This window comes from Phalacrocorax aristotelis, chromosome 7 (assembly GCF_949628215.1).
Source record: "Phalacrocorax aristotelis chromosome 7, bGulAri2.1, whole genome shotgun sequence".
NCBI classification, from domain to species: Eukaryota; Metazoa; Chordata; class Aves; order Suliformes; family Phalacrocoracidae; genus Phalacrocorax; species Phalacrocorax aristotelis.
In genome coordinates this window covers 31,948,160-31,972,030 of record NC_134282.1, presented here as the reverse complement: position 1 = coordinate 31,972,030, position 23,871 = coordinate 31,948,160, and the positions used below count along the sequence as shown (strand labels likewise).

Here is a 23,871-nt window from a genome sequence, read left to right as displayed (position 1 = left end):
TATTTATGAGAAGCAAAAGTGGTTTTATCTGCTCCTTAATACTAAGATTTGCACTTCCATGAGATTTTACAGCAGGGCAGATGCATCGGCAACTCTTTGATCCTAACCTCCATTTGTGCACATCATGTCCTTCCACAGTCTTTTATGCTCCTGCTCCCTCAGATTTTAACTTTTTAATGACTTGTACATCAGAGCAATTCAGAGCCTGTTGGTCAAGGTCTTCGCCAACGTTGTTGCTTGACCATCAGCGCGCAAGAGCAGCCTTGATTTAGTTTTGTCAAGAGTAGCTCCTAAGCTCCTAGAACTTCTCCCTTCCCCAGCTTGCTAAAATAATTAGTACAGGAGTTGATGCAGGCAACGTGCAGATCTGACAAGAGGTCAGCATTATTTGCTGGCTCCCAGACAGCTTTCTAGGAGAAATCCCAACTGAGGGCTACAGCTAGTCTGGCAACACAAACAGCAGAGAGAAGAGCCGTCCCTGGCACCTCGGTAGCTGCAGGACCTGAAGTGGCACAGGCACAGCACAGCCATAGCTGCGATTCCCCATTTGGGCATGCCTACCCCAGGTGTTTTTAAGTGTGAGCATCTGAACTACACCATAGAATCACAGAATAGAATCATAGAATGTCCTGAGTTGGAAGGGACCCACAAGGATCATCAAGTCCACCTCTTTTCCCTGCACAGGACAACCCCAAAATTCACACCATGTCTCTTAGGGTGTTGTCCAAATGCTTCTTGAATATCATCAGGCTTAGCACTGTGACTACTTCCCTGGGGAACCTGTTCCAGTGCTCCACCACCCTCTGGGTGAAGAACCTTTTCCTAAAGTCCAACCTAAGCCTCCCCTGGCACATCTTCCTGCCATTCCCTCAGGTCCTGTCATTGGTCACCAGACAGAAGAGATCAGCACCTTTTCCTCCTCTTCCCCCCCTTGTGAGAAAGCTGTAGACCCCAGCGAGGTCTCCTCTCAGCCTCCTCTTTTCCAGGCTGAACAAACGGAGTGACTTTAGCCACTCCTCATACAGCTTCCCCTCTAAACCCTTCACCAACTTTGTGGCCCTCCTCTGGACACTCTCTAGCAGTTTTATATCCTTAATATACTGTGGCGCCCAAAACCGCACACAGTACTTGAGGTGAGGCTGAACCAGCGCAGAGTAGAGTGGGACAATCACCTCCCTCGACCGGCTGCAATGCAGGGCTTGACACACCCCAGGATGCAGTGGGCCCTCTTGGCTGCCAAGGCACACTGCTGGCTCATGGTCAACTTGCCATCAACCAGAATCCCCAGGTCACTCTCCAGGGAGCTGCTCTCCAGCTGCTCATTCCCCAGTGTGTATGTATATCCAGGGTTCCCGTGCCTCAGGTGTAAAATCCAGCCCTTGCCCTTGTAAAACTTCATACGGCTGGTGATTGCCCAGCTCTCTAATTTGTCTATAACTCGCTGCCCTCAAGAGTGTCAACATCTCCTCCCAGTTTTTTGTCATCAGCAAACTTTATTAATATTCCTTCCAGTCCTGCACCCAAGTAATTTATGAAGAGATTAAAGAGTACCTGTCCCAAGATGGATCCCTGCAGAACCCCACTAGTGACTGGCCGCCAGCCAGATGTACCCCAATTTACTATGATCCTCTGAGCCCAACCAAACCGCCAGTTGCTTACCCACCGCATTATGTGTTTATCCAGCTGTACGCTGAACATTTAGTCCAGGAGGATACTGTGAGAGACAGTATTGAAAGCTTTACTGAAATCCAAAAATATTACATCAACTGGCTTCCCTTGGTCAACTAGGTGGCTAACTTTGTCATAGAAGGAAATCAAGTTTGTTAAGCAGGAACCCGTGCTGGCTGAGACCAATGGCTGTGTTCCACCAACCCATTTCCTCAGGTAACCTGCACCCAGAGTACTACGCTCAGGCTAACAAAGGGGTAGGAGAGTATTTCTGCATGCTGAGAATTTGTCCTTTGAGAGGAGGGCTGAGACAACAAAGTTACTAAGATGGCAAAGAACTTCCTAGCCTCTCTGCACTGAGAGAGAAAATACCTGCTATCAGAGCGCTCACTGACCTATTTCTTATATAGCACAGGTTTGCAACAAGGAACACAGATAAGATCTCACGCAGCTACCTCCCGCACAGCCTGTTCAGTCTGTTATCTTACTAGCTCTGTGCTTTAGTTCACTAAAAAACAGAAAGTAATTTTTTTTTGTTATTTTGTGACATCAGGGCAAGAAATTCTGTTGCTTTTATGGCACATTAACACAAGCTTACTGCCCTTAATTTACTTTTTGTTTTTTAGATTTCTATTAAAGAGAAATCTTCACTTGCTACTTCTCATTCAAAAGTGTGTGGCACCCTCAGGCCCTACACAGTAACAAGTTTTGTTTTTGTCAGTTTGTTGCTCCCTGGGCTTTCAGGGTTTTGATTTATTAGAGCAACCCTGTTTGTTTTAATTAAACTTCACCTGTAAATTGTAGCAAGCAACACCTCCCCTTCCACCTCACTGGTGTTTTTTTAAATCCAGCTTTCCCATCTTCGGACAAAGAGGACATCATTAACAGTTTTTACTTCAATGAAGACACGAGACACATGTATTTTCAGAATGCTTCAGTGTTATTAAAAAAAACTACTGAGCACGATCACACAAGTCTTAGGCAAGCACAAAGCAATCGAAAGATAAAAGCCGCACAATATGCAGGAGTCACTGAGGAACTCAAGGAAACCAAGATAAAAATTAAAACAGTAACTTCTACTGAATGTCAAGCTTTAAAAAGTATATATTAATTTCACCATAATTTTACCACAATGCCCTTGCAGTCTCTCACGCTTTTAGTTCTGTACAACAGCTGAACATTAGCCATAAACTGTAAAAAAAAAAAAAAAAAAACTATACAAGCATACCAAAACCAGCTTGAGTATAGGAGAAGTGTTATTTTTAAAGTTGGGGTCAGATCACATCTACTCTTCTTCAGAGGACTCACCATCTTCTGCAGTATCTGATGGCAGGGGGCAAGCTCTGTAAGAAGCATTACCAATTCCAAAGGGTTAGGGGAACTCAATCAACCCCTGTTTGAAAGGCTAACAAAGCCCTTTTCCTAGAGGCCAGGTGACCTAAACGACTTTAATTAACCCCAGGTCACCCCTTGAGACATTAGGACTGAATCAGGCTACTTTATCTTAAGTGCTAGAAGCCCAGATTAAGCAGCATGCCACCTACCTTGTCAGATGGGAAAGCCTACTTCAGTGCAGAAAACATTGTACACTGATACATCCTGGGTCACCCTCTGTATTTCCTTCTCAACCCAGAGGGCCACAGGCAGGTTCCACATCATTTCTAGGAGGCTGAAAATTTAACTCCCATTTCACACTCGAGCTTCAACCTAATTTACCCGCGGGACTGAAAAAACCCAACATCATGCAGTTAAGTGACAGCTCTTGCTTCTTCCAGAACATACTGGGAAACTGTAAGTTGTTTTAGATGGTGACGCTGCATGCCCTCCGCAAGGTTATCACCACCCGGTCCTTACTCAGCCAAACAAGTTTCAAATGGAAGAGATTAAAGTTTTGCAGCACTACAGCACATATCTCTTGTTTCTCCAAGAGATAGGATATGCTTAAAAGTCTTTGCTCATCCTTTGAGACAATTCAGAATTCATTCTTATGGCCCCTCCCCACCCAACAATTTGGGGTTATCTGTGTTTCATTAAAAAAACAACAAAAACAAACCAGCCAACCCTTGGCAAGTGAGGATAGAGCGTCCATAAGACAATGTTCCACACTACTACCTTTTTAGTCAGTAGCATGGCCTACAAGTTAATCTTTGAAGTGACAGCTTGGTAGAACATTTCTGATGTACAGAAGTCACAAGCAGTCTCCTAAGCTCTTCTGAAACAGAGCTGACAGCTACGGGGAGTCACATTGCTCTTGTCTGTATGCAAACGAGACGTGTTGGAGCACAGAGAATTTGCCTGAACTACCAATTACTGCACCCATTTTTAGAAAACCCCCACGAGGTCAGTGGAGATGGATACCACGTTTTACAAGACTTCACTGAGAAACGTTATTTCAACGGGGACATGAAGGTTGACAGACGTACTGTCGACTTTTCAGGGGTTGCTTCCTCCTTCAAGAATAAATTACACTTTCAAAGCAGTCACAGAGGAAAACTAGTCACAATGTTTTATCCAAGGTTGCGCTGACAGCCCTCAGTGCTCCCCTTCTGAGAGCAGCATGCCTGGCTGCCTGTATTACTTGAAAGTGCCTGGGATTTTGCTGTTTAACATCACTCTGCAGGCCGCATTCTGACAGTACCAGTGCACACTTTAAAGGAATGCCACAGAGCACCAGAGGCAACACCAATAGCTATGTCTGTGGCTGTTGCTCTGCAGGTGGTTTTCAGAGCTGTCGTTCCTCACATGATTTTTTAATTTTTCTTTTTTAAAGGATGTGAACATTAAGGTCAAGCAGTGTGTCCCGAGAGCTGGGCTACAGCCGACCACCGGAACTCCTCAAGTGTACAAAATCCATTTGTTATTGCATTTCACCTCTCTGATACACTAAGCACCCCTTCCCTGCCCCTCAGCCTCAAGGTATGACGCTTCTGCACCTCCTTCAGCCCCACCTCATTGCAATTTCCGTTTGTAGGGCCTCACACTGCTGCTGCTCCCAAGGCTGAGAGGAGACTCGCTGTTAAACCCTCTCCTGAGAAAGCCCCAGAGGTTCGCGGGGCGAGCCCGAGGGCAGGAAGATGGGAACGGAGGCCCTCCCCCAGTACCACCACCCCCAGCCCCGGGGGACCGACACCTACTTTTTGGGGACCGAGCCCATACCGCTGCTCCCTGCCGCCTCTCCGCCGGGCGCCCGGTTCTCCTTCTGCGGCAGTCGCAGGAACTCGCCGATGCCCCTCTGCCAGGCGGGGACGGGCCTCACGCACACCTGGTTGCCCCCGACGCGGCGGCCCTCGCCTGCGGGGAGAGCGGCCGTCAGCCCCGCCGGAGGCCGGGCGGGAGGGCAGCCCCAGCCGCGCCCCGCTCTTACCTCTCTTAGCAGCCAGTGACTGTCCCGCATTGATGCTCCTGGAGCCCAGCGCCTTCCGGGGAGCCCGAGCGGCCAGCACTGCGGGGAGAGCGGAGCGGTGAGCGGCTGCCCCGCGGTGCGCCCGCGCCCCGGCGCCCCGGCCCCCACCTTTGCGGAAGGCTCCACCACAGTCCACCTTCGTCCGCACCATCCTGACCCTGACCCGGCCCAGCCCGCGCGGGAGATGCCACCGCCCGCGGGGAAACGCTATTGGCCAGCGCCGGCCAATAGGAGCGCACCGAGTCACTCCCCTGCCTGGGCCGCGCCGCGCGGATCCCTTCAGCGCCGCTCCCCTCAATACGGGTTTATTGAGCCCTTTCCCTTCAGGGTTGTTCTCCCCAGCCCTCTTCCCTTCGGGATTGTTCCCTTCAGTCCGCTCCCCTCAGACCGGTCTCCTCAGAGCGGGTTCCTTCAGTCAACTCCTCCTCAGCGCCGCTTCCTTTCGGGGTCGCTCCCTTCAGCCGGCTCCCTTCAAGGTTGCTCACTTCAGCCCACTTCCCCTTAGGGTCGTTCTCTTCGGCTCACTCCCCTCAGTGCGGTTCCCTTCAGGGTTGTTCCCTTCTGCTTGTTCCCCTCAGCCCACTCCCCTCATCGGGACCCTCTCCGCCCCGCTCCCTTCAGCCGCCACAGAGCGTCAGCAGCCGCGGCTCCCGCCCGGGCCCAGGGGTACCCGCCCAGGACGCGCAGGGCTGCCGGAGCTCGGACGGCCGCTGTCACCGCCCCAGCGCTGCCCCGGGAAGGAGCCGGTACCCGGGCGCCCCGCGCCTCCCCGCCGCGGCAGCCGGGCTTTCGCTGCCCGCCGCCCTCCGCGCTGCGGGGGCTGGCACCGCCTGCCCCAGCCCGACACCGGTGCTCGCCCTTACCGACACCGCAGCGGTGCGGCAGGGGGAGGAAGAGGAGTGATACTGCTCCTACCCTGACAAACCGCGAAGACAATGCTCACCTGCGGGCAGGGCTGCCGACACCGCAGAGCCTCCCTGAGAGAGAGGGGAGCTTGTTCCCTTCCCAAGGCGCTTGGAGAGGCAAAGCCTTGGCTCCCAACACTTTGCTATCTGCCTACAGTATCTTAAAAAAACCCATACCAGCGAGCAACAAGGCCTGGGAGCACAGAAAACCCCATAACATGTAATGTTTTGGTCCAAGACCGCTGTTAGATGCTTTTTTTTAGCACCGGTGTGAATTCAGGTAGGTTCAGTGTGAGTTCACCAGGAGCAGGATGGGAGAACCACTCTGGCCAAAACCCAATGTTTCCTCATGGTCTTTTCCAGCAAGACCCATTCCTGGATCAAGCATGCTGCAGGACTGTGTAAGTGTCATGGTGGTGTGTTGGTGGATGGGCATTGCCAGAAGGTAACGCAGGTCCCTGGGGAATGAGGTCCAGGTCCCCATGAGCAAGACAAGCATGCTGGGAGGGAGACCGAGGCAGCTGGGGAGCCCAGCCAGACATGGAGCCTAGGCACTGGCAGCACAGGGATGGGATGTCTTGTCACCTCCTGCCTCATGCTGTGCCCGCAACTCCCTCTGATGTGCAATTAAGTCTTGCCATGCATGGGTTTAGCTAAGGGGCACGTATGGAGGAAGGCCAGGCACCCCTGATTTCAGCCAAAGGTTGTGTTATGACAAATTAAAAGGTGATCTCCATGACGTGAGGCTTCTTTGCAGCAGTGGCACCCTGCAAAGCTGATGTGAGGGTCTTGCTGTGCTTTGGTCTGGCAGCTGCTGGGGCTGGAGGCTTTCACTTTTGCGGAGGTGATGAACCTCACTCTCCAATACCGAGCTGGAGCTGTTTTGTCTAAGAAATCACACTGTCATTCTCCAGTGTGTCCAATGTCCCAAATACATTCCCTCCCTTTCCAACAGTTATTACTCCCTTTATCTTTTTATGGTCATCCAAATGTGTGTTTAACCAGGCTTTTAGATCTGCTTTTTTTTTTTTAATGATGCTGTAATTCTTCATTCCCTTCTATTTTGTGGTGAGCTAAAAATAACTTTAGTAAAGCCCTTGACACTGTCTCCCACAGCATTCTCCTAGAGAAGCTGGCGGCTCATGGCTTTGACAGGTGTACTCTTCACTGGGTAAAAAACTGGCTGGATGGCCGAGCCCAGAGAGTTGTGGTGAACAGAGCTAAATCCAGTTGGTGGCTGGTCATGAGCGGGGTTCCCCAGGGCTCAATTTTAGGGTCAGTCTTGTTTAATATCTTTATCAATAATCTGGATGAGAGGATTGTGTGTGCCCTCAGTAACTTTGCAGATGACACCGAATTGGGTGGGAGTGTCAATCTGCCTGAGGGTAGGAGGGCTCTGCAGAGGGATCTGGACAGGCTGGATCTATGGGTGAAGGTCAGTTGTATGAGGTTTAACAAGGCCAAGTACCGGGTCCTGCACTTTGGTCACAACAACTCCATGCAAAGCTATAGGCTGGAGGAAGAGTGGCTGGAAAGCTGCCTGGCAGAGAAGGACTTGGGGGTGTTGGTTGACAGCAGGCTGAACATGAGCCGGCAGTGTGCTCAGGTGGCCAAGAAGGCCAACACCATCCTGGATGGTATCAGCAATAGTGTGGCCAGCAGGAGCAGGGAGGTGATCGTGCCCCTGTGCTTGGCACTGGTGAGGCCACACCTCAAATACTGTGTTCAGTTTTGGGCACCTCACTACAAGAAGGACATCGAGGTGCTGGAGCGTGTCCAGAGAAGGGCAACGAAGCAGGTGAAGGGTCTGGAGAACAAGTCTGGTAAGGAGGGGCTGAGGGAGCTGGGGTTGTTTAGCCTGGAGAAGAGGAGGCTGAGGGGAGACCTTATTGCTCTCTACAACTACCTGAAAGGAGGCTGTAGTGAGGTGGGGGTTGGTCTCTCCACCAAAGTTACTAGTGACAGGATGAGAGGAAATGGCCTCAAGCTGTGTCAGGGGAGGTTTAGATTGGATATTAGGAAAAAATTCTGTACTGAGATAGTGGTCAGGCATTGGAACAGGCTGCCCAGAGAGGTGGTGGAGTCACCATCCCTGGAGGTGTTCAAAACACATGTAGACATGGCACTTCTGGACATGGTTTAGGAGGCCTGGGGGTGTTGGGGTGGCAGCTGGACTTGATGATCCTAGAGGTCTTTTCCAACCTTAATGATTCTATGATTCTGTAATTTATGATTACTATTAAGAATAATATGTGATTATTATGATATTATCCCCCCAAACGGGACGTGTTTTTCTTCAGTTGTTAGAATGGTCTACGGCACCCTAACCCTAAATATCCCCTCCCTGCCCTGCAAGCCCGCCCAGGGTAGTAAGCAGCATTTTCTCTTTCCCTTTCCCTTCATGCTGATGCGCTCCTGCCCTTTGGCTTCGGAGGGGGCTTCCGAGGGGGAGAAGGACCGTCCCCGCAGCGGGGGGAAACAAGGGCCGCTCTCCCTCGCCCGAGCCCCGGGGACTCCCCGCGGGAAGAACCGGGGCCCGGAACGGCGGCGCCGCGGCCTCGTTCCCGGGGGAAGGGAGGGAAAGGGGCGGGGGGTGTTGTGGCGATGCGACGGTGTTTGCCTTCCCCCGTGCGGAACATGGCGGCGCCCAGCTCGCTCCTGGCCTGGTGCGTCCAGCACCTGCGGGGAGATTTCGGCTTGGACGTGGGTGAGGAGGTGGTGAGGTGAGCAGGGCCGGGGCGGGCAGGAGTCCCGCTCGGGGACGCACTCTCCGCCGGGGCCTAGCACGTCCTTTCTCCCGTGCCCGCTATGACAGGCCGCGGTGGCCCTGCGCGTTGCCTCCGGATCCCCCGGATCCCCCACCCCACGCCCCGACCCCACCCAGAGGGAAAGTGGCGTTTTCCACCCGCTCTCGGGGGACCCGGGGATCCGCGTTCTGGGTTGTCCCTCGGGTGGGTATTCCATGAGGGGATGGGGAAGGGCACGCTGGTGTCTCGTTTTTAAGCATGAGCTTGTTGGTTTATGGTTAGTTTTTTTTTTTTTTAATGTGACTCGGTCGGACCCGGAGGCTCGGTGAATTTTTGCATATTTGCCAGAAGGGTCAGGGGGGATGTCACTCTGTGCTGAAACAGGGGCAGACAGATAATTTACCTGACTTTTTTCCAAGTGAAGCAGCCACAAGGGATTTCCCAAAGTGCCTGTCTCAAATTTTGACTCATAAACCCATTTCTTATGGTGGTCCCTACAGAAAGCTGGCCTGGAGAGGAGAGAAATGGCATGTGTGTGCAATTAGACCATTGGTTTCCTCAGAACAAAAGCCCCCTTGTCCCTTTTTCTCCCTTCCCTCCTCTTGCAGGTACATCTTGTCAATAACAAATGAGGATGAGATCCGGGAGTATGTTGTTGACCTTGTTCAGGGGACTGATGGGAAGAAGAGTTGGTTTGTAGAAGAACTTCTGGCCAGGTGGCGGCAATCCTCCCAGCTGCCCACTGAGGAGGATTTGCCAGCATATCGGAAAAAGGATGGTGAGTGGTACAGGGAGGAAGGAATTCAAGTCTCAGATAAGCTTGTCTCAGTTACTCTGTTTATAAACAATTACATGCCATGAATGCCCATGACTGGTCCTGTTTTCTGTTCTTTGCAACAGTATATAAAGCCCATTTTCATTCACCGAGTAAGAGTTCAGGGACATCTTTCTCTTCCTGGTAGTTACCCAGCCTTTCTTTGACTTACGCATGCTTCCAGAGGCTTTGGAAGTGCCTCGGGCTGGAGACCAAGCGAAAAAGGGTAAACGCAAAGGAAGGAACAAGCAGGAGACACCTCTGTATGCTGAGCTGACTGCACGTGTAGAGGAAGTGAAAACCCCCCTCGACCTGGCCATGGTGAGTGTGCCTGGTACGCGATGGTGGGCTTTGCCTGGCTCTGTGTCACTGGGTGCTGAGCGCCTGCTTTGAACCTGGGTCACTGGGGATGGTAATGTCAAACACTCCAATGGAAAATGTGACTGGAAAACAGAAATTAGCCTTCAGAAATACGATCCTTTGTTATCGGAGACATGCCAAAGCGGATTATGTACCTGAAAGCATGTTTGCGTTTCCCAGCTACATTGCTGGGTCTAATAAATGCATGCCTCCCCCTGCATGCCCTCTCTTGTCTGACCACAGCATAGCTTCTGTGGGATATATGTTTGTGTGTCTTTGTTCGCTTACAGGTAGTGTGCAGCATGGCAGCCACAAGCTGTAACCTGAGTAAATGCTTTGGCAGCCGTTGGGATAGGCAGGGTTCCCATGCTGCAAGCGCGCTGTTGGCGACTTGTACGGCTGCCCGGTTGCGATGAGAGGGGTGGCTGGTCCTGTGCAACTGCTGTGGAGAGCTTACCACGGATTTGGGCAGGCCATGCTTGTGCCCTGTGTGTGTATATGGGAGTCTTTCACTGCTGTGGGGCAAATAATATGAGGACAGGGAGAAAGATTGTGTATGTTTGTGTCTGTAACTGAGAGTAAAATAATCATCGGGTAGTAACTGTGTCAAAATGGATTTTACTCCCCCTGAAGAACCTGGGGTGAGAGAGCAGACAATGAAAGTAAATGCTATAAATAATTAAAAAAGGTATTTCTTTACAGCAGAGGTGTTAAGGTTGAGGAGTTAAGGGGGCCACTGAGTGGATACAACATTCCTTCTTGCTGTATTTCAAACTTCCCAGTCACACTGAATAAAGCTTTGGTTGGCAAATGAGGTATTTCAGGCTGCTTCAGAGAGGAGGCCTTGGGTGCTAGGAGAGGAATCTGAGAGCTGTATCTAGTGCCTTTCTCCTGAGCAGCAGCTCTGGTTTGGCCATTCCCTCTCCTGTTCAGCCCCACTCCTGCACCTTTAGTGTTGAGATGGAGATGTTGTTCAGTTTTGTGGAGACTTTTTTTGCACTATTCATAAACAGTCTGAGCTGCAGTGAAAGAAACTGCAAAATAAGAGCATAGAAACACTAAACCCCAGGAAATCCTGCTATTTTCAAGCAGCACAAGGCCATACAGCAAGCAGTAGTTGCCTTTCTCTGTGATAGGTAACTAACCTTTTGCAGCAGACTTGCTTTTCGTTCAGCAGAACCATTTCCCACAGTCAGCACATCAAATATGACTATCTTTGCTGTTAATGTCCTTGTAATCACCTCAGCTGAATTTATGCATTTTATTTCTGGTGCAGTGGGTTTTGACTTGGATCTGCTTGCTGGGAGCCCGTGCTCCTTAGGCACAGATCCAGCTGTACAGCTGCGGTCCCAGGTTGCGTAAAATCCAGCAGGTCGCTCTATTGCTGTCTGAGCGCGAGAGCCTGTTCCGCACAGAAATAAGTGTGTGGACTTGCAGTGTGTGCTACCTGCATCATTAGACCTGCTGTGGAGTCCTTCATGCTATAAACATAGAGAATGTTGCACCGCCCAAAATTAAATTCCTTGATTTATCCAGGTGTGACCCTAACGGAGCAACATCCAAATCCTGAGAATCAGGGTTGCACCTGAATAAATAGTGGAACTTAAATTAATTTTTTAAAATTGAAGTTTTTGTAGCAGGGAGGCTGCAAATGCTTGAAGCGTTTGTAAAGGTATTTGTAATGTAAAAAACCCACATTTTTTGAATGGAGGGTTAAAAATGGATGCTAATGTTCCATTTCCTTGTAGTTATCTTCTAACTTAATTTAAAAAAAAAACCAACCAAACTGAGGAAGATCTGGCAGGGTTTACTAACCAAAGTTGCTTTATCTAGTTCTGGGTTTTTTTTTTGTGACAGTAGCATTCAGATATGGCAGTGGCAGTAAAGCCAGTTAGGCAGAACTGCGGGGACTGGAAATTCTGTGCCCACTTGTCACTAAACCAGTACCCTGCTGCTATTGAGAGCAGAGCTGGTAAAAAGAATCAAGGCAAGAGGTGTCCTAATGTCATGGCATGGCACCGTCACTGCAAAAGGCACTGTGGGAGGATGTGAGATGTAGAAGACTGGCTGAGGTGTGGGTCAGTGAGTGGGAGCGATCCTCTGGCATGTAGCGGGCAGAGGAAGCAAGTTGTCAGTCTGTGGTGAATGAAAACAGATGTTCTGGGAAAGGGTTTCTGAGAAATCCTCTTTTCCATTGTTGAGAGAGACTGTGGAGAGGGGAGGCAAAGAAAAGCTGTGCTGGAGCTGCAAGAGGATTTTCAAGTGTGTCATGGTTCAGCCTCAGTCGGTGACTAAACACCACGCAGCCGCTCGCTCGCTCCCCCCACCCCTGTGAGATGGGGGAGAGAATCAGAAGAGCAAAAGCACAAAAAAAACTTGTGGGTTGAGAAAACAGTTTAATAATTACAATAAAAAGAATTATAATAATGATTATGATAATAAGAACAATAATGATAATATAATAAAATTGAAAAGGAAAGAAAAAAGGGAAAAAAACAGGAACACAAATGATATAACCTCTCACCACCCACCGACCGACACTGCCTGTCCCCGAGCCCCGATTGCTGCCTCCCTCCCCCGGCCAGCTTCTCCCAGTTAACATACTGGGCATGGCGTTACATGATATGGAATATCCCTTTGGCCAGTTTGAATCCGCTCTCTTAGCTGTGCCCCCTCCCCTCTCGGCTTCTTGTGCACCGGGCAGAGCATGGGAAGCTGGAAAAGTCTTTGACTAGTACAAGCACTACCCAGCAACAGCCGAAACATCTGTATGTTATCTCAACATTTTTTTCATGCTAAGTTCAAAGCACAGCACTATGCCAGCTAGAGTGAAGAAAATTAACTCTATCCCAGCTAAAACCATGACAAAGTGTGTCACAGATATGACAATTAAAGGCCAGAGAGTGCATTTATATTGGAGTGCTGCTTGCTGAAATAGATAAGAGTAAGAAGTCCTAGTCTTTCTTGAACATAGCTAGCAATGCAATTCATGGTTGAAACCAGTCTCATCGAGTGTTATGGGGTAGGTTTGTGCCTGGAGTGTGTTGTGCTTGCTTCTCAAACCATCCGCTTCTGAGTATTGCCAGAGAAATGGCAGCAGTTGGCTTTGTTCTGTTCCCCTGGAATGAATTCTGTGCTGTAATTAATTCCTGCAATTAACTTCTCAACAATTCACTTCTCAGCCAGTACTTGCTGGAGATGTCGCGTGGGAAAAGGAACCCTTTGTTTCTTTGGTCAAGGTGTAAGGTCTGAGGGAGAAAACAGAGAATGCCACTGTTAGATTATTAATCCAGCTATCATCTGAAATATCTTGCTTTGTTTCTGATCATAGTGTCTCTACTTTGGCCTGACCCAAAGCTTAGTCCTTGACCCAAACCCTGACCGAAACTGAGGGAGATAAATCACAGCATCAGTGCTGCCAAGACATGAAATGAGGAGAAGAATTCATGTTACAGCTGAATACTTGAACATGCAGTGCAGGAAAAACCTCTGTTCAGGTGGCTGTGCCAGGTGGGAAATGTAAAAAATGCTGGGTGGTGAACTGGCTGTGAATGAAGAGGTCCTGCTGCCACCACAGCTCTGTTTCTGGGGATAGGCATGCACAGGACTTTGTAGTGACAAACAGGGCGTTGCTATGGTCTAAATAGCTCTTGAAAATAAGGCTGGGAGTAGCTGAGCTGCTGTTTGAAGCTGTTAAATACCCATGAGTTGATATTGCAGATCTGGAGGACTGACAGCATGCCTACAGTTTAGACCCAAGCAGTTTTAGCTTTCAGAGGCAGCAAACACCAAGTGAATCAGCAACATCCTTATGCCCTTGTTTTGTTTAGATTCCTTGGACCTTTTCTGGCAGGCCTAAGCTTGTCTTTCCATTGAATCTGGGGTCTGGTCCAACTTTCATTCCAGTCAGGCAGAATAACACTTGTCTGAGTCTCCCCAGCCTGTTCAAGGGTCAGTGCTTTCTCTTTGCTGCTGGTATGGCACTGTGAATACAGTTTGTTTATTTTTTTTTTGCTTCTCAGGCACAGGAGAATAGCAGTGGACTCAGCAGCAGTAGCAATTCTGCTAAGAAGAAGACCAAATATGTCAGCCTGTATACCAAGGAGGGGCAAGACAAGCTGGCTGTCCTGATCCCTGGGCGTCACACCTGTGAGTGCCTGGGCCAGAAACACAAGCTCATCAACAACTGCTTGGTTTGCGGGCGCATTGTCTGCGAGCAGGAGGGTTCCGGACCCTGCTTGTTCTGTGGTGCTCTGGTTAGTAAAGCACATGTTTTATTTGCCATGCTTGAATGTGGCATAGGGCTTTGAAATGGCATGGGGCTGAAGAAGGTCCTCTAGCACAGTTCTCCAAGCTCTAAAGCTGGGCAGGAAAGAATCTGTGCTATCTCCTTCTAGAGGAAGGAGAACTGCTGTGTCTTTAAGACACTTTGTGTTCCTTTCATGATGTGCCGCATCATGGAGCAGAGAGGTTTCCCTCATAATATACATCACTGTGGAGCTTGCCTGACTTATGACAGTCTCCTGTGGCTGCCCCGTGCATCACACTGGTGTCCAAAATGTGTGCAAGGCTTCAGCCCCATCCTAGCACAGCCCTGGTGGCCTTGTGAGGGGCAAGAGACGTGGCCAGGGCCAGTATGCTGACCTTTCTTCCACATTTGTGTGGTGTGTAGCATTTGGGATACCTGCTACACCCTGTATTTGGTTGAAAGGGCACCTTTTGGAGAAAGGGCGTGAGTTAATGACTGTAGATTAAGTAAAGTTAACTTCAGGAGAGAGGAAAATATTGGTTGGATTTTAAAAAAGTATTAGATCAGACTGGTTGCTGTTTTTAAAGATCTGTTCATCTCCAAGTGGCCAGCCAGGAGAGAGGACCTCTGTGTTAAGCATTGCTCATCTGCTCGGGGAGGTCTGCCTGCCTTTCTCGTCCTTTGAGATCGGCTAGCAGCGTACCCACCCAGAGAACCGAGGAAGACCAAGCTGTACACTTCTCATGGATTTCTGTCAGTAAAGAATGAGCTTTCAGGATTCTCCCCTTGTAAATAACACTGGAGGAATGGAGGTGTGGACTGCCTTGGCCATTTTAAACAGCTTTCGCTGTTTAAAAAACCCTTCGCTACCATCCAAGGCTCTGAAGCGTGTGATGTCCTTCGTAAGTCTTCCTTTTTTCCCCTTAGGTGTGCACTAAAGAAGAGCAGGACATTCTTCAGCGGGACTCAAACAAGAGCCAGAAGTTGCTGAAGAAGCTCATGGCAGGTCAGTAGCAATTACATACTTGTAATATAACGAATCCAGTCAGTTATGTAGCAGCAGGAGCCTTCCTCTGCCTCACTGTGCTATGGTTGCCTTGATGGTGTGTAGAAATGAGAGTATGTGCGTCCTGGCGTGTAAATTGTCTAGATCCATTCAGCAGAATTATAAGGAATTGCTGGCAAAGTCTAAAGGTAATTTCATCTTGCGAGCTGGCACCTGAGTGTTCCTCTGGGATGGAAATTGCCAGGACAGTTTGTGAACTCTGTTTGCTTCAGACTTTACTGAGCTGCTTGTCCCTGTTTGCTGCCTGGTGTTTGTGGTGGGCATCAAAAGGATGGCTGGGAAGCTGGCTCCTTGTATCCTTTCAGCAAGCACTCGGCAGTATTTGTGGACTTACAGAGGGAGTAACTGTGAGTGTCAAATGGTGGCGTATAATGTCCTTACCCAGAGGCCTCAAGGCTGCTCATTAGGCATTCCTGAATCAATCACATGAACTGGATCATTGTGGCAGTCCTTGAAAAATAGGATAAGTCTCATGTGGAATGTGTGCTGTGGAAGATGAAGTGCTGCTATCTGATTTGCTGGGTCTGGAGAGGTGGTGGTTAGCATTTTCTAATGACTCTTCTTGTCTAACACTTATCTTGGGAGCTAAAAATAGGAACAGAGCCAAGGAAAGCAAGAGGAAATAATACCCAGTCTCCCAGTGAAGAGCTGTGCATTTTGGGGATGTTTATCTGAGTTTAGCTGAAATACAGCCAAGGTCACAGTGTTCTTGGTTGAAAAATACACTTTGCTGAAGAACTGGAGAAATATTTACTCTGGGTCTCAGTGTCAACTTCTCTTTAGATCTGCTGAGATGGCAGGAGGTCCTGTAAGTCCTTGAGAGTAACAGCTGATCACAGAGTTGGTCTGTTTATAATCTTCCCATGGAGATCCTGTTGTTCTTCAGGATCCCCTTTTCTTACCCATTTTATCAGTCTTCCCTTCTGCCCCTGCCAGGTCTTGTTTTGTGCATTACCTCTGTAGGTGGAAGGTGAAATGTGGATAGCTGTTTGTCTTGGGAGTGAAAAAACATGGATTGGTGACAATAGGGGAACACAGGGTTTTTTGTTTTCCTGAAATAAAGTTGTTAGCTTGTGTGATGTCTTCTGTGAAATACATTGGTTTGTTCTGTTGCAGCTTTGATGCAAACCCTTTTCTCCCCCTGCCTTTTGTTTGCTTGGTTGGTTTTTGGCCCCTTGCCGGAAATGGTAAGAAAGAAGAGATCGTTGCTGGGAATAGATTTCTCCATCTCTAACAACAGTTGGTCTGAAAAACCCACTGAGATGTGTTGGGAGAGGATTTCATTTACGAGAGGCTCATACAGCAGCAGACAGAGGGCTTGCTCTGCGTGTAACTGGCAATTGTCAGTGATCTGTTGTGACCAAGTGTCTCTTTATGGAGGTGAAAACACTTAGGAGAGAATTTGGCTTTTAGGAGGGGACTCAAGGCCTGTGGGTGGTGATAGGCAGAATTTGGAGTGCCGAGATTGTTGGGAAGGGTGAAGGAGACTCAAAGAGCAAGACCTTCTCTCTAAGACTATCTAGGTGTTGTCACTGTACTGTTTAAATGCTTCTTCCTATTTGGAGGAAGAAGTCTGTGAGAGGTGCCAGAGGGAAAATTGGGCCTTGAACCTGGTTTGGAAAGGTGCTGATCTTGGTGCAAGGTTCTTCTTTTAGCCCCTTGAAAAGCAATTATTCTAGGAGGCATTTCTGCCACCAACTCCGCGAAGACTGGGCTTTAAACAGCTGACTGTTGAGCCATGATGTATTTTCTATTTCAGGTGCTGAAAGTTCAGGGACTTTGGATGCCATAAGCAAAGACTTAATGCCTCGACAAGAAGCTAGACTTAAAGCAGGCCTGGAGATGGCCGTGAAACACAAGGACAAGTTGTTGGAATTTGACAGGACGAGGTAAGATTCTAGCTATGAGACTTGTGAAATAACCTCTGGCAGGCTGAGCTACCTTTAACAGAAAAGTTAGAGAGTTCCTTCTGAAACCTGGGCTGTAGCTACAGACACCTTAATGTTGGCGTTTGGTGGAACAAGAGTGATCTGCTTGAATGGGTCCTGTTTGGATGTCCTTGCTTTGCATCCTTGACAGTCCAGCTCTCCAGAGACAACAGAAAGGAGCGGGCAGGAAGGCAGGTTTGGGGCAAGCAGTGCTGTCTCACTCTGCTGCTGTGCTCATCTTCTCCCATTATGATTGTTTCTCACCAGCGTGCGTCGAACCCAGGTGATTGATGATGAATCAGATTACTTTGCCACGGACTCCAACCAGTGGCTCTCCAAGCAGGAAAGGGAGGCCCTCCAGAAGAGAGAGCAGGAACTGCGGGAGCTGCGTCATGCCTCTCGGCTTGCCAAAAAAATCACCATTGACTTTGCTGGCAGGCAGATCCTGGAGGAGGACAACAGTATGGCTGAATACCACAGCAAGTGAGTGAGAACTGGTGGGGTGAAGGCACGCCCAAGAGCAGGGAGGTAAAAATCGCAACAGATCGTGATCTGGCTGAATCTGGAAAAGCAAGCGTAAGGAAAGCTGAGCAAGCCATTCCCTCGAAGGGCACTTCCCACACTAGGATGCACTTTTGTGTTCTTTTCTTCCATGAGGGTCTTTTTGGCTTGCAGCATCATGTCATTCAGCGCAACTCTGCTGAGACCGCCTCCAAAGCCCAGCTGTGTGAGGCTTGCACAGGGTTTCAGTAGCTGGTGCATATGTTGAAGATAAGGCTGCCCTGGAAAGAGATGCTGCAGAAGGCCTATCTCAACACAACCAATGCATCTCAAATTCACAGCAGGATGAGTTTCTGTGGTAGATAAGAGTGACTGTTCAAATTGGAAACCAGACCTAGCAAGGAAATAATTTAGCTAGGAGAGGTGGTGAAAAAATGCGTTGGGTCAGAAACGTTTATGTGGGGAGAAGGGAGACGTTGCTGCTGGAAGTGGGGAATTTTCATGCCTCTTGTTTGTGCTTGCAGACTGGATGAAGCCATCGAAGCCATTAATTGTGGCACGCTGAGCAAGCCAGCTGGGAGCCCAGAAGGGAAGACGACTCTGAGTTCTGGTGTTTTGGTGAATCCTCGTGTTCTTCAGCCTACTCCTTTGGTCAGTATGGCTTGAATGATTTATACCGGAGTAATGGCTAACTTTGGGAGAGCTGAGCTTAAGGACTGTGAATTCTAGTGTGTTTGTAGTATCACTTTTGTCTGTGTCTGGGCTATCCACATTAGCCCTCTGGATTGGGAACAGAAGAGGTTTGCCGATGCCCTGCTCTGTTCCCTGCTCTTGGGAGGGTTGGTTTATATGAGTTTTAGTCTCCAACCTCCTCTTCAGGAACTTGAAAGAATTTCTGGGGATCAGTCTAAGGTTGTGTCACTTTTTCATCTATATTTGTGAAGCCTTTTCTGCCAGATTTCCAGTTTCCAAAGGGCATAATCTCTACACTCTTAATTCCACAGTTCCACTTTAATCGTGGTGGTGTTGGTGTATGCTAAGCATCTGGAGGTTGGACGATTCCCAGTTTTGAGCATTGATAGCTGTAAATGTGCTTCGAAAACTATCTTCCCGTGAATACTTTGAAACACCAGCATGTGGACTTACCCTTTAAATCCATAGTTTAGCTGTGATGCATAGAACGGAAAAGCCACACAGAGCAGAGCATGACCTTTCTTTTCCTCCTGCCAAAGTATTGCATGTAGGCGCAGCGAGCTTGGAGGGAAGGAAGAGTGATCCCAATAAAAGTAATACCTCTGTCCTTAACTGAAGGAAAACTTCAAACAGGATTTGCACTCGATAGACATTTTTCCTAGAGAGGTGCTAACCTTTTTCTTATTTATTTTGAACACACTGCAGTGGGTGGACCAAACTGGTTTGCTCCCGCACCGGAAAGCCATCCATTCCATGGATGCTGGAGATGAGTCTGGCTTGGAGCGGAACAGGTTGCGGATTCAGGATCGAGAGTTGCAGGAGATCTCAGATGATGGTTGGTGCCTCAGCATGCACCAGCCATGGGCTTCCTTGCTCATAAGAGGAATCAAAAGGTAAAGGGTTGGCCTGAACAGTGTTGTGTCCTGAGCTGCCCTTGCTTCATAGTTAAGCTGGGAAGTTGTGTTCTTCAGAGGACCTCTGTGGACTTGCTTGCTTGGTACAGTGACTGATGCCTGCTGATAGCTCCACGTTTGGAAGCCATGCTTCCTCATCCACTGTACTGATGGTCTGAGAATCCTGATGGATTGGTTTTTCATGAGAGTAGGTAACCTGGAAGGTACAAGTTTCTTCGCAGTGGGTAAATTTAGAGATGGACTGAGATTTCTGCACTGCAGTTGGGTGTACCTTTCTGGAATTTGAAAGGTAAATAAGCTGAAAATGTGAAACACATTCTCCTGATCTCTTTGTCCTTCATAAAGAAGCCAACAGTGGCATCAGGTTTCATTTTAAAAAATGAACCACATGCACGCCCCCCTCGCCATCACCTTCCCCCTCTGGGCTAGGAATCCGGTTACAAGGAGAAGCTCCTTCAGCACAGCATCCCTGACATGTTAACTCACCTTTCCTATCACTAATGTAGAAAAAAGCCTTTCTTTTTTTTTCCCCTTTCCTTCACAGAATGTTTCATTGTAGAGAGCAAAGCTTTTTCACTTCCCAAGCTAAAGATGCTGTAAATCTTAACGCACCCAGCTTCTGCATCCAGATGGTCTGGGGATGCTGTCAGCTGCTCCCCTGCCTGGTGCCCATGCTGGGATCCCTGAGAGCCGCAGCCAACGACCGTGCAGATGTATGCTCTGTTATGGCTCCCTAGATTGCATGCTTACTTTGTGTAACTTTTTGAGCTTGCAAGGGAATTGTATGAGCAGTTTGTCCTACACACATGTCCAACATACTGTGGTATCTGCAGGGGATTGATGCCCTTTTCTACTGTTGCTCTAACGCAGTGAGGACGCGCTCTGCTTGTGGCATTATTTCTTGCCCATCTCAGCTTTTCTCTGTAGCGCTGACATGTTGCTTGAGCTTAAGGAGTCAGGGCGAAGCTTAGCAGCAAGAATTGCATAGCGAAATGTTCGACTGAAAAATCTGTCCGTGTGGGTGGTCTCTGTGGAAATTTAAGTCCTAAATTCTCCTTTTTTCTCTAGGGTGGAGGGCAGGACCTGGTATACATCTCACAGAGGGCGGTTATGGATTGCAGCTACTGCTAAAAGATCTTCCCCTCAGGAAATCGTTGAACTGGAGACCACCTACAGAATGCTACTCCAGAAAGGTGAACTCCTCTCCTTGGATCTTTGTATTATTTGGTACATTGAGCCACATAATGAGCAGTGTCAGAAAGCTCTCTCTGCCGAGTGGTTATTACTGCTTCACTTTTTAACGTTCTGTTTTTGAAATTCTCTTCATCCTGTCTGCATTTCATTAGCCGAATGGGTACGGTGGTAGACTTCAACTCCATCCTTTAGCTGGTCATGTACTCCAAGCACAAACAATGGTGACTTCCGCCTGACTTCTGTGAAAGTTTTTTGACAGCAAAGGACTTCATTTTATTCTTGGCTCAAGCAACAAGCTCTCGAGTGTGCGCGTGCGTGCATGTGAAGTGGCTTGTGCTTCAGTCTGTTTACAGTGATGTTAAAGGCTTTTCATGTATTCTGACCTTGTGGAAATCAGGATTGAAAAGCTGCAGGTTCTCAGGAAGATGTTATTCTCTCATGTGGGTAGGAGGACACTGGTGGCTGCGCTACACGCTTCTGTGTGTGGTGTTTCTGAACATCACCCAGCTTAAATGTCATACAGCAGTGTTGCCTGCTCCCTCATCAGAGCCAGGAGCTCTTCCTGCACTCTGTGTTCCTCTGTCAGAAGCTAAGCAGGGAAAGATGCATAAATAATTAAATCTCCCCAGCTTGCTTCTGTCACGGTGAAGATCCAGAGCTGGAAGAAGAATGACAGGGTGTTAAAATTGCTGTGTGTTTTCTTGTACTTCAAAAAGTAGAAGTGCATGGTGGGAGGGAAAGGCACCTGGGGGTTTGAAGACCCTAGCTATGTGTGTGGGGCTGTGGGCCCACTTAAGAGATATTTCTTTTGATGCAGATGTGGAATTTCCAAGTGATTATCCCTCAGGGTGCCTCCTAGGCTGTGTGGACGTGACCGATTGTTTATCGCAAGAGCAATTTAATGAGCAGGTGAGTATAGCAAATAAACCTTTACAAGCTTGCATTAGCCAGCAAACCTTTGAAGTAGTATAACTCGCCTCCATGAGATGCTCTAGAGAAGACATTGAATGGAGATTTTAGACTGTGGTGGGAGAAGACACAACTACTACGCCGTCTTGTACGGCTAGAAAGAAGTTGTAGCAAGAAAATGCATTCCAGCAATGATGGAAAGGATCGGTGGGCTAATACAGCCTAAATCCATCGTCAGCCTCTCTGGCAGTGAGGCAGTTTGGTTGAAACTAGTTTCTTGCATACTCTGAAACTCTTTTCAATAAGGACTCACACCTGTTTAATTAAACGAATGCTAGCTTGAGAGACCATGCTGCATGGGATTGTGACAGCTGTTGCTTCCCTTGCTGCACAGACAGATGCGTACCAGGACGCTGTGACTGTGGAAGACCGAAACCTGTGATGCATTAATGTTGCATTTCTGGTTTTCATCCTCATTTGGCAAACCTGGGAGCTTACATCTTACCTTGATGTGACTTCTAAAGTGCTGATTGTTTCTCTTGAGTCTTCATGGGGTCCTAATAGAAAGAATTGCTCCAAGTTTTGCCCAGCCAGGCACCAACTTTTTGCTACCTCTGGGTATAACTGTGCTGATCTTCCCATCTCAGGAAGGGATTAGGAAGGGTCAAGTACCTCTTTGGCTGCTTTTGGAGTGTTAGACTGAGCATAGCCCACAGAGACTTTGCAGTTATTGTGGTGATTTGTGTGGTGGAGGATGTGAAGGGTCCTGGAAGTTCAACTCAGAACAGTGTGGCAAAGTGGAAAACTCTGCAGCACTGGTGGTGATGTGCCATGGGACCTTGTCGCTGGCCCTGGGGTACCAGCAGGATCAGCTACTCTGTGTAAGAGAGGGTAGCTTGCCCCAAGCAGAACCATCTAGGTCCATAGCTGCTTGGATTGCCTGTTGCTTCTTCGTGGAGCTGGAGGTCGCAGTGGCCTCACTGGTGAGAGCTGTGCTCTGGTTGGGGCAGCAGGTCACCAGGAGAAGGAGCTGTGGGAGGAGGTGAGCCCTCCCACCAGGGAGGGTGGACAGGAGAGCCACAGGGTCTTCACGGAGACCCTGCAGAGAGGACGCCCAGAGCCCCTACACACAGGGAAGGAGGGACAGGTGGAGATTACAGCTGATTAAGCCTTCCAAGGGAGTCAGGGGCCATTTAAGTGGCCTGTTTTGGAATGGGGCAGGGGATTTGAAGACCAGGGACACAGATAAAGTTGAGGTACTGAGATCTCCTTCACCTCAGGGTTTACCAGCAAGATCTCCCAGAGGTCTCGTGCCTAGAGGTGGGGTTCAAGAAGGAGATAGACTGTCTGTAGTGAAGGGGTATTGAAGCAGTAATCTCTTGAGAAATCTCAACCTGTACATGTCCATGGGTGCTGATGGCATGGATCCAAATGTGCCAAGACAGTTGGGAGGTGTCTTTGTGAGGCTACTCTTACACTGGAAAGGTTATGGAGATCAGGAGAGGACCCTGATAACTGAAGAAAAGTGAATATTGCATATTACAGAGAGACAGAGCCAGGCTCTTTGCTGATGTATGTGGCAGGAGGATGAGAGACAAGGGTCATAAATATAAAGGGGAGGATTAATTGTGACTTAAAGAAAAAGAAATTCCCCATGAGGACAGCCAAGCACTGGAGCAGGCACTGCCAGAAGGGGTTGTGCGGTTTCCACCCTTGGAGGTTTTCAAGAGCTGACAGGACAAAGCCTTGAGCAACCTTTCCTGAATTCAATGTCGACCTTGCTTTGGTCAGAAGGTTGGACTAGAGACCTCCTAAGGTCTGTCTGTGATGCTGTGACTGACTCCATGCCCAAAAACTGGAGCAGCGGCTTTCCTTGGTATGTGTTTTATTAACCTACAAAGCCTGTGCTTAGTACCAAGCATAGCATGTCTGTTCCCCGTACCATTTCATGTTTGTTCACTCCACTGCCCCTTGTACAAGTCAGGTTTAGTCTGATGGGAATCACCAGACCATGTAGGGCTTGCTAGTGAACCAAGACCATCTTCTGAGACAGAATAAATGGATTCCTTGGGACAGAGGAGGAGGACACACCAGGGTGATGGGCATCATCTTGCCATGGAGAGTTGGAGAGGCATCAGCAGCTTGAGGCTGTTTCTCATGAAGTGCTCTTCTGGCTTTCCCAAACCCTGTGAGTTTTTTTTAGCAGAGAGGGATGCCTGGAAAGTAGAAATGAAGAGAGTATTTCTGATGCGGTTGTGTCTCTTAGTTGTGGGTGGAATGGTGAGAGGTTGGAATACGAGCAGCAGAGGGAGCTTTGGGACTGGAATACGATGAAATCTGCAGGAGTGTTTGGCCTTGTACAGGAGCAAGCCTTGGGAGGGAGAAGGGGAAAGGACACTAGGGCCAGCGTGGGGTTCTTTTTTCCCCCTGTAGCATCCACTGATTTACAGTTTGATTTTTTTAAGTGGAGCATCTCGTCTTTCTTGGTGGAAAAATATGTCCTGGTCTCTCATAAGTCCT

General features: G+C 48.7%; 2 protein-coding genes across 3 annotated transcripts in view; one reads left to right on the top strand and one right to left on the bottom strand.

Moving 5' to 3' along the window:
* The window catches only part of PCLAF (PCNA clamp associated factor), a 31,853-nt gene extending 26,556 nt beyond the window's left edge, over positions 1–5,297 (bottom strand). The window contains exons 1-4 of one of the 2 annotated variants that reach the window (XM_075099750.1): positions 5,180–5,290; positions 5,033–5,110; positions 4,803–4,959; positions 2,594–3,011 (exon numbers count right to left, since the gene is read on the bottom strand). In XM_075099750.1, the coding sequence (XP_074955851.1) occupies positions 2,954–3,011; positions 4,803–4,959; positions 5,033–5,110; positions 5,180–5,222 (336 nt within the window). In that variant the 5' untranslated portion in view covers positions 5,223–5,290 and the 3' untranslated portion in view covers positions 2,594–2,953. Of the gene's footprint in view, positions 1–2,593; positions 3,012–4,802; positions 4,960–5,032; positions 5,111–5,179 lie in introns of those variants that run through there. The other variant, XM_075099749.1, reaches the window with a different exon arrangement.
* Positions 5,298–8,598: 3,301 nt separating this feature from the next.
* Positions 8,599–23,871, top strand: part of TRIP4 (thyroid hormone receptor interactor 4) — a 33,807-nt gene continuing 18,534 nt past the window's right edge. Inside the window, exons 1-11 of the mRNA XM_075099738.1 lie at positions 8,599–8,699; positions 9,332–9,501; positions 9,722–9,858; positions 13,920–14,153; positions 15,074–15,152; positions 16,972–17,101; positions 17,408–17,623; positions 18,166–18,292; positions 19,040–19,227; positions 20,317–20,441; positions 21,260–21,351. Coding sequence (XP_074955839.1) covers positions 8,614–8,699; positions 9,332–9,501; positions 9,722–9,858; positions 13,920–14,153; positions 15,074–15,152; positions 16,972–17,101; positions 17,408–17,623; positions 18,166–18,292; positions 19,040–19,227; positions 20,317–20,441; positions 21,260–21,351 — 1,584 coding nt within the window. The 5' untranslated portion in view covers positions 8,599–8,613. The remainder of the gene's footprint in view (positions 8,700–9,331; positions 9,502–9,721; positions 9,859–13,919; positions 14,154–15,073; positions 15,153–16,971; positions 17,102–17,407; positions 17,624–18,165; positions 18,293–19,039; positions 19,228–20,316; positions 20,442–21,259; positions 21,352–23,871) is intronic.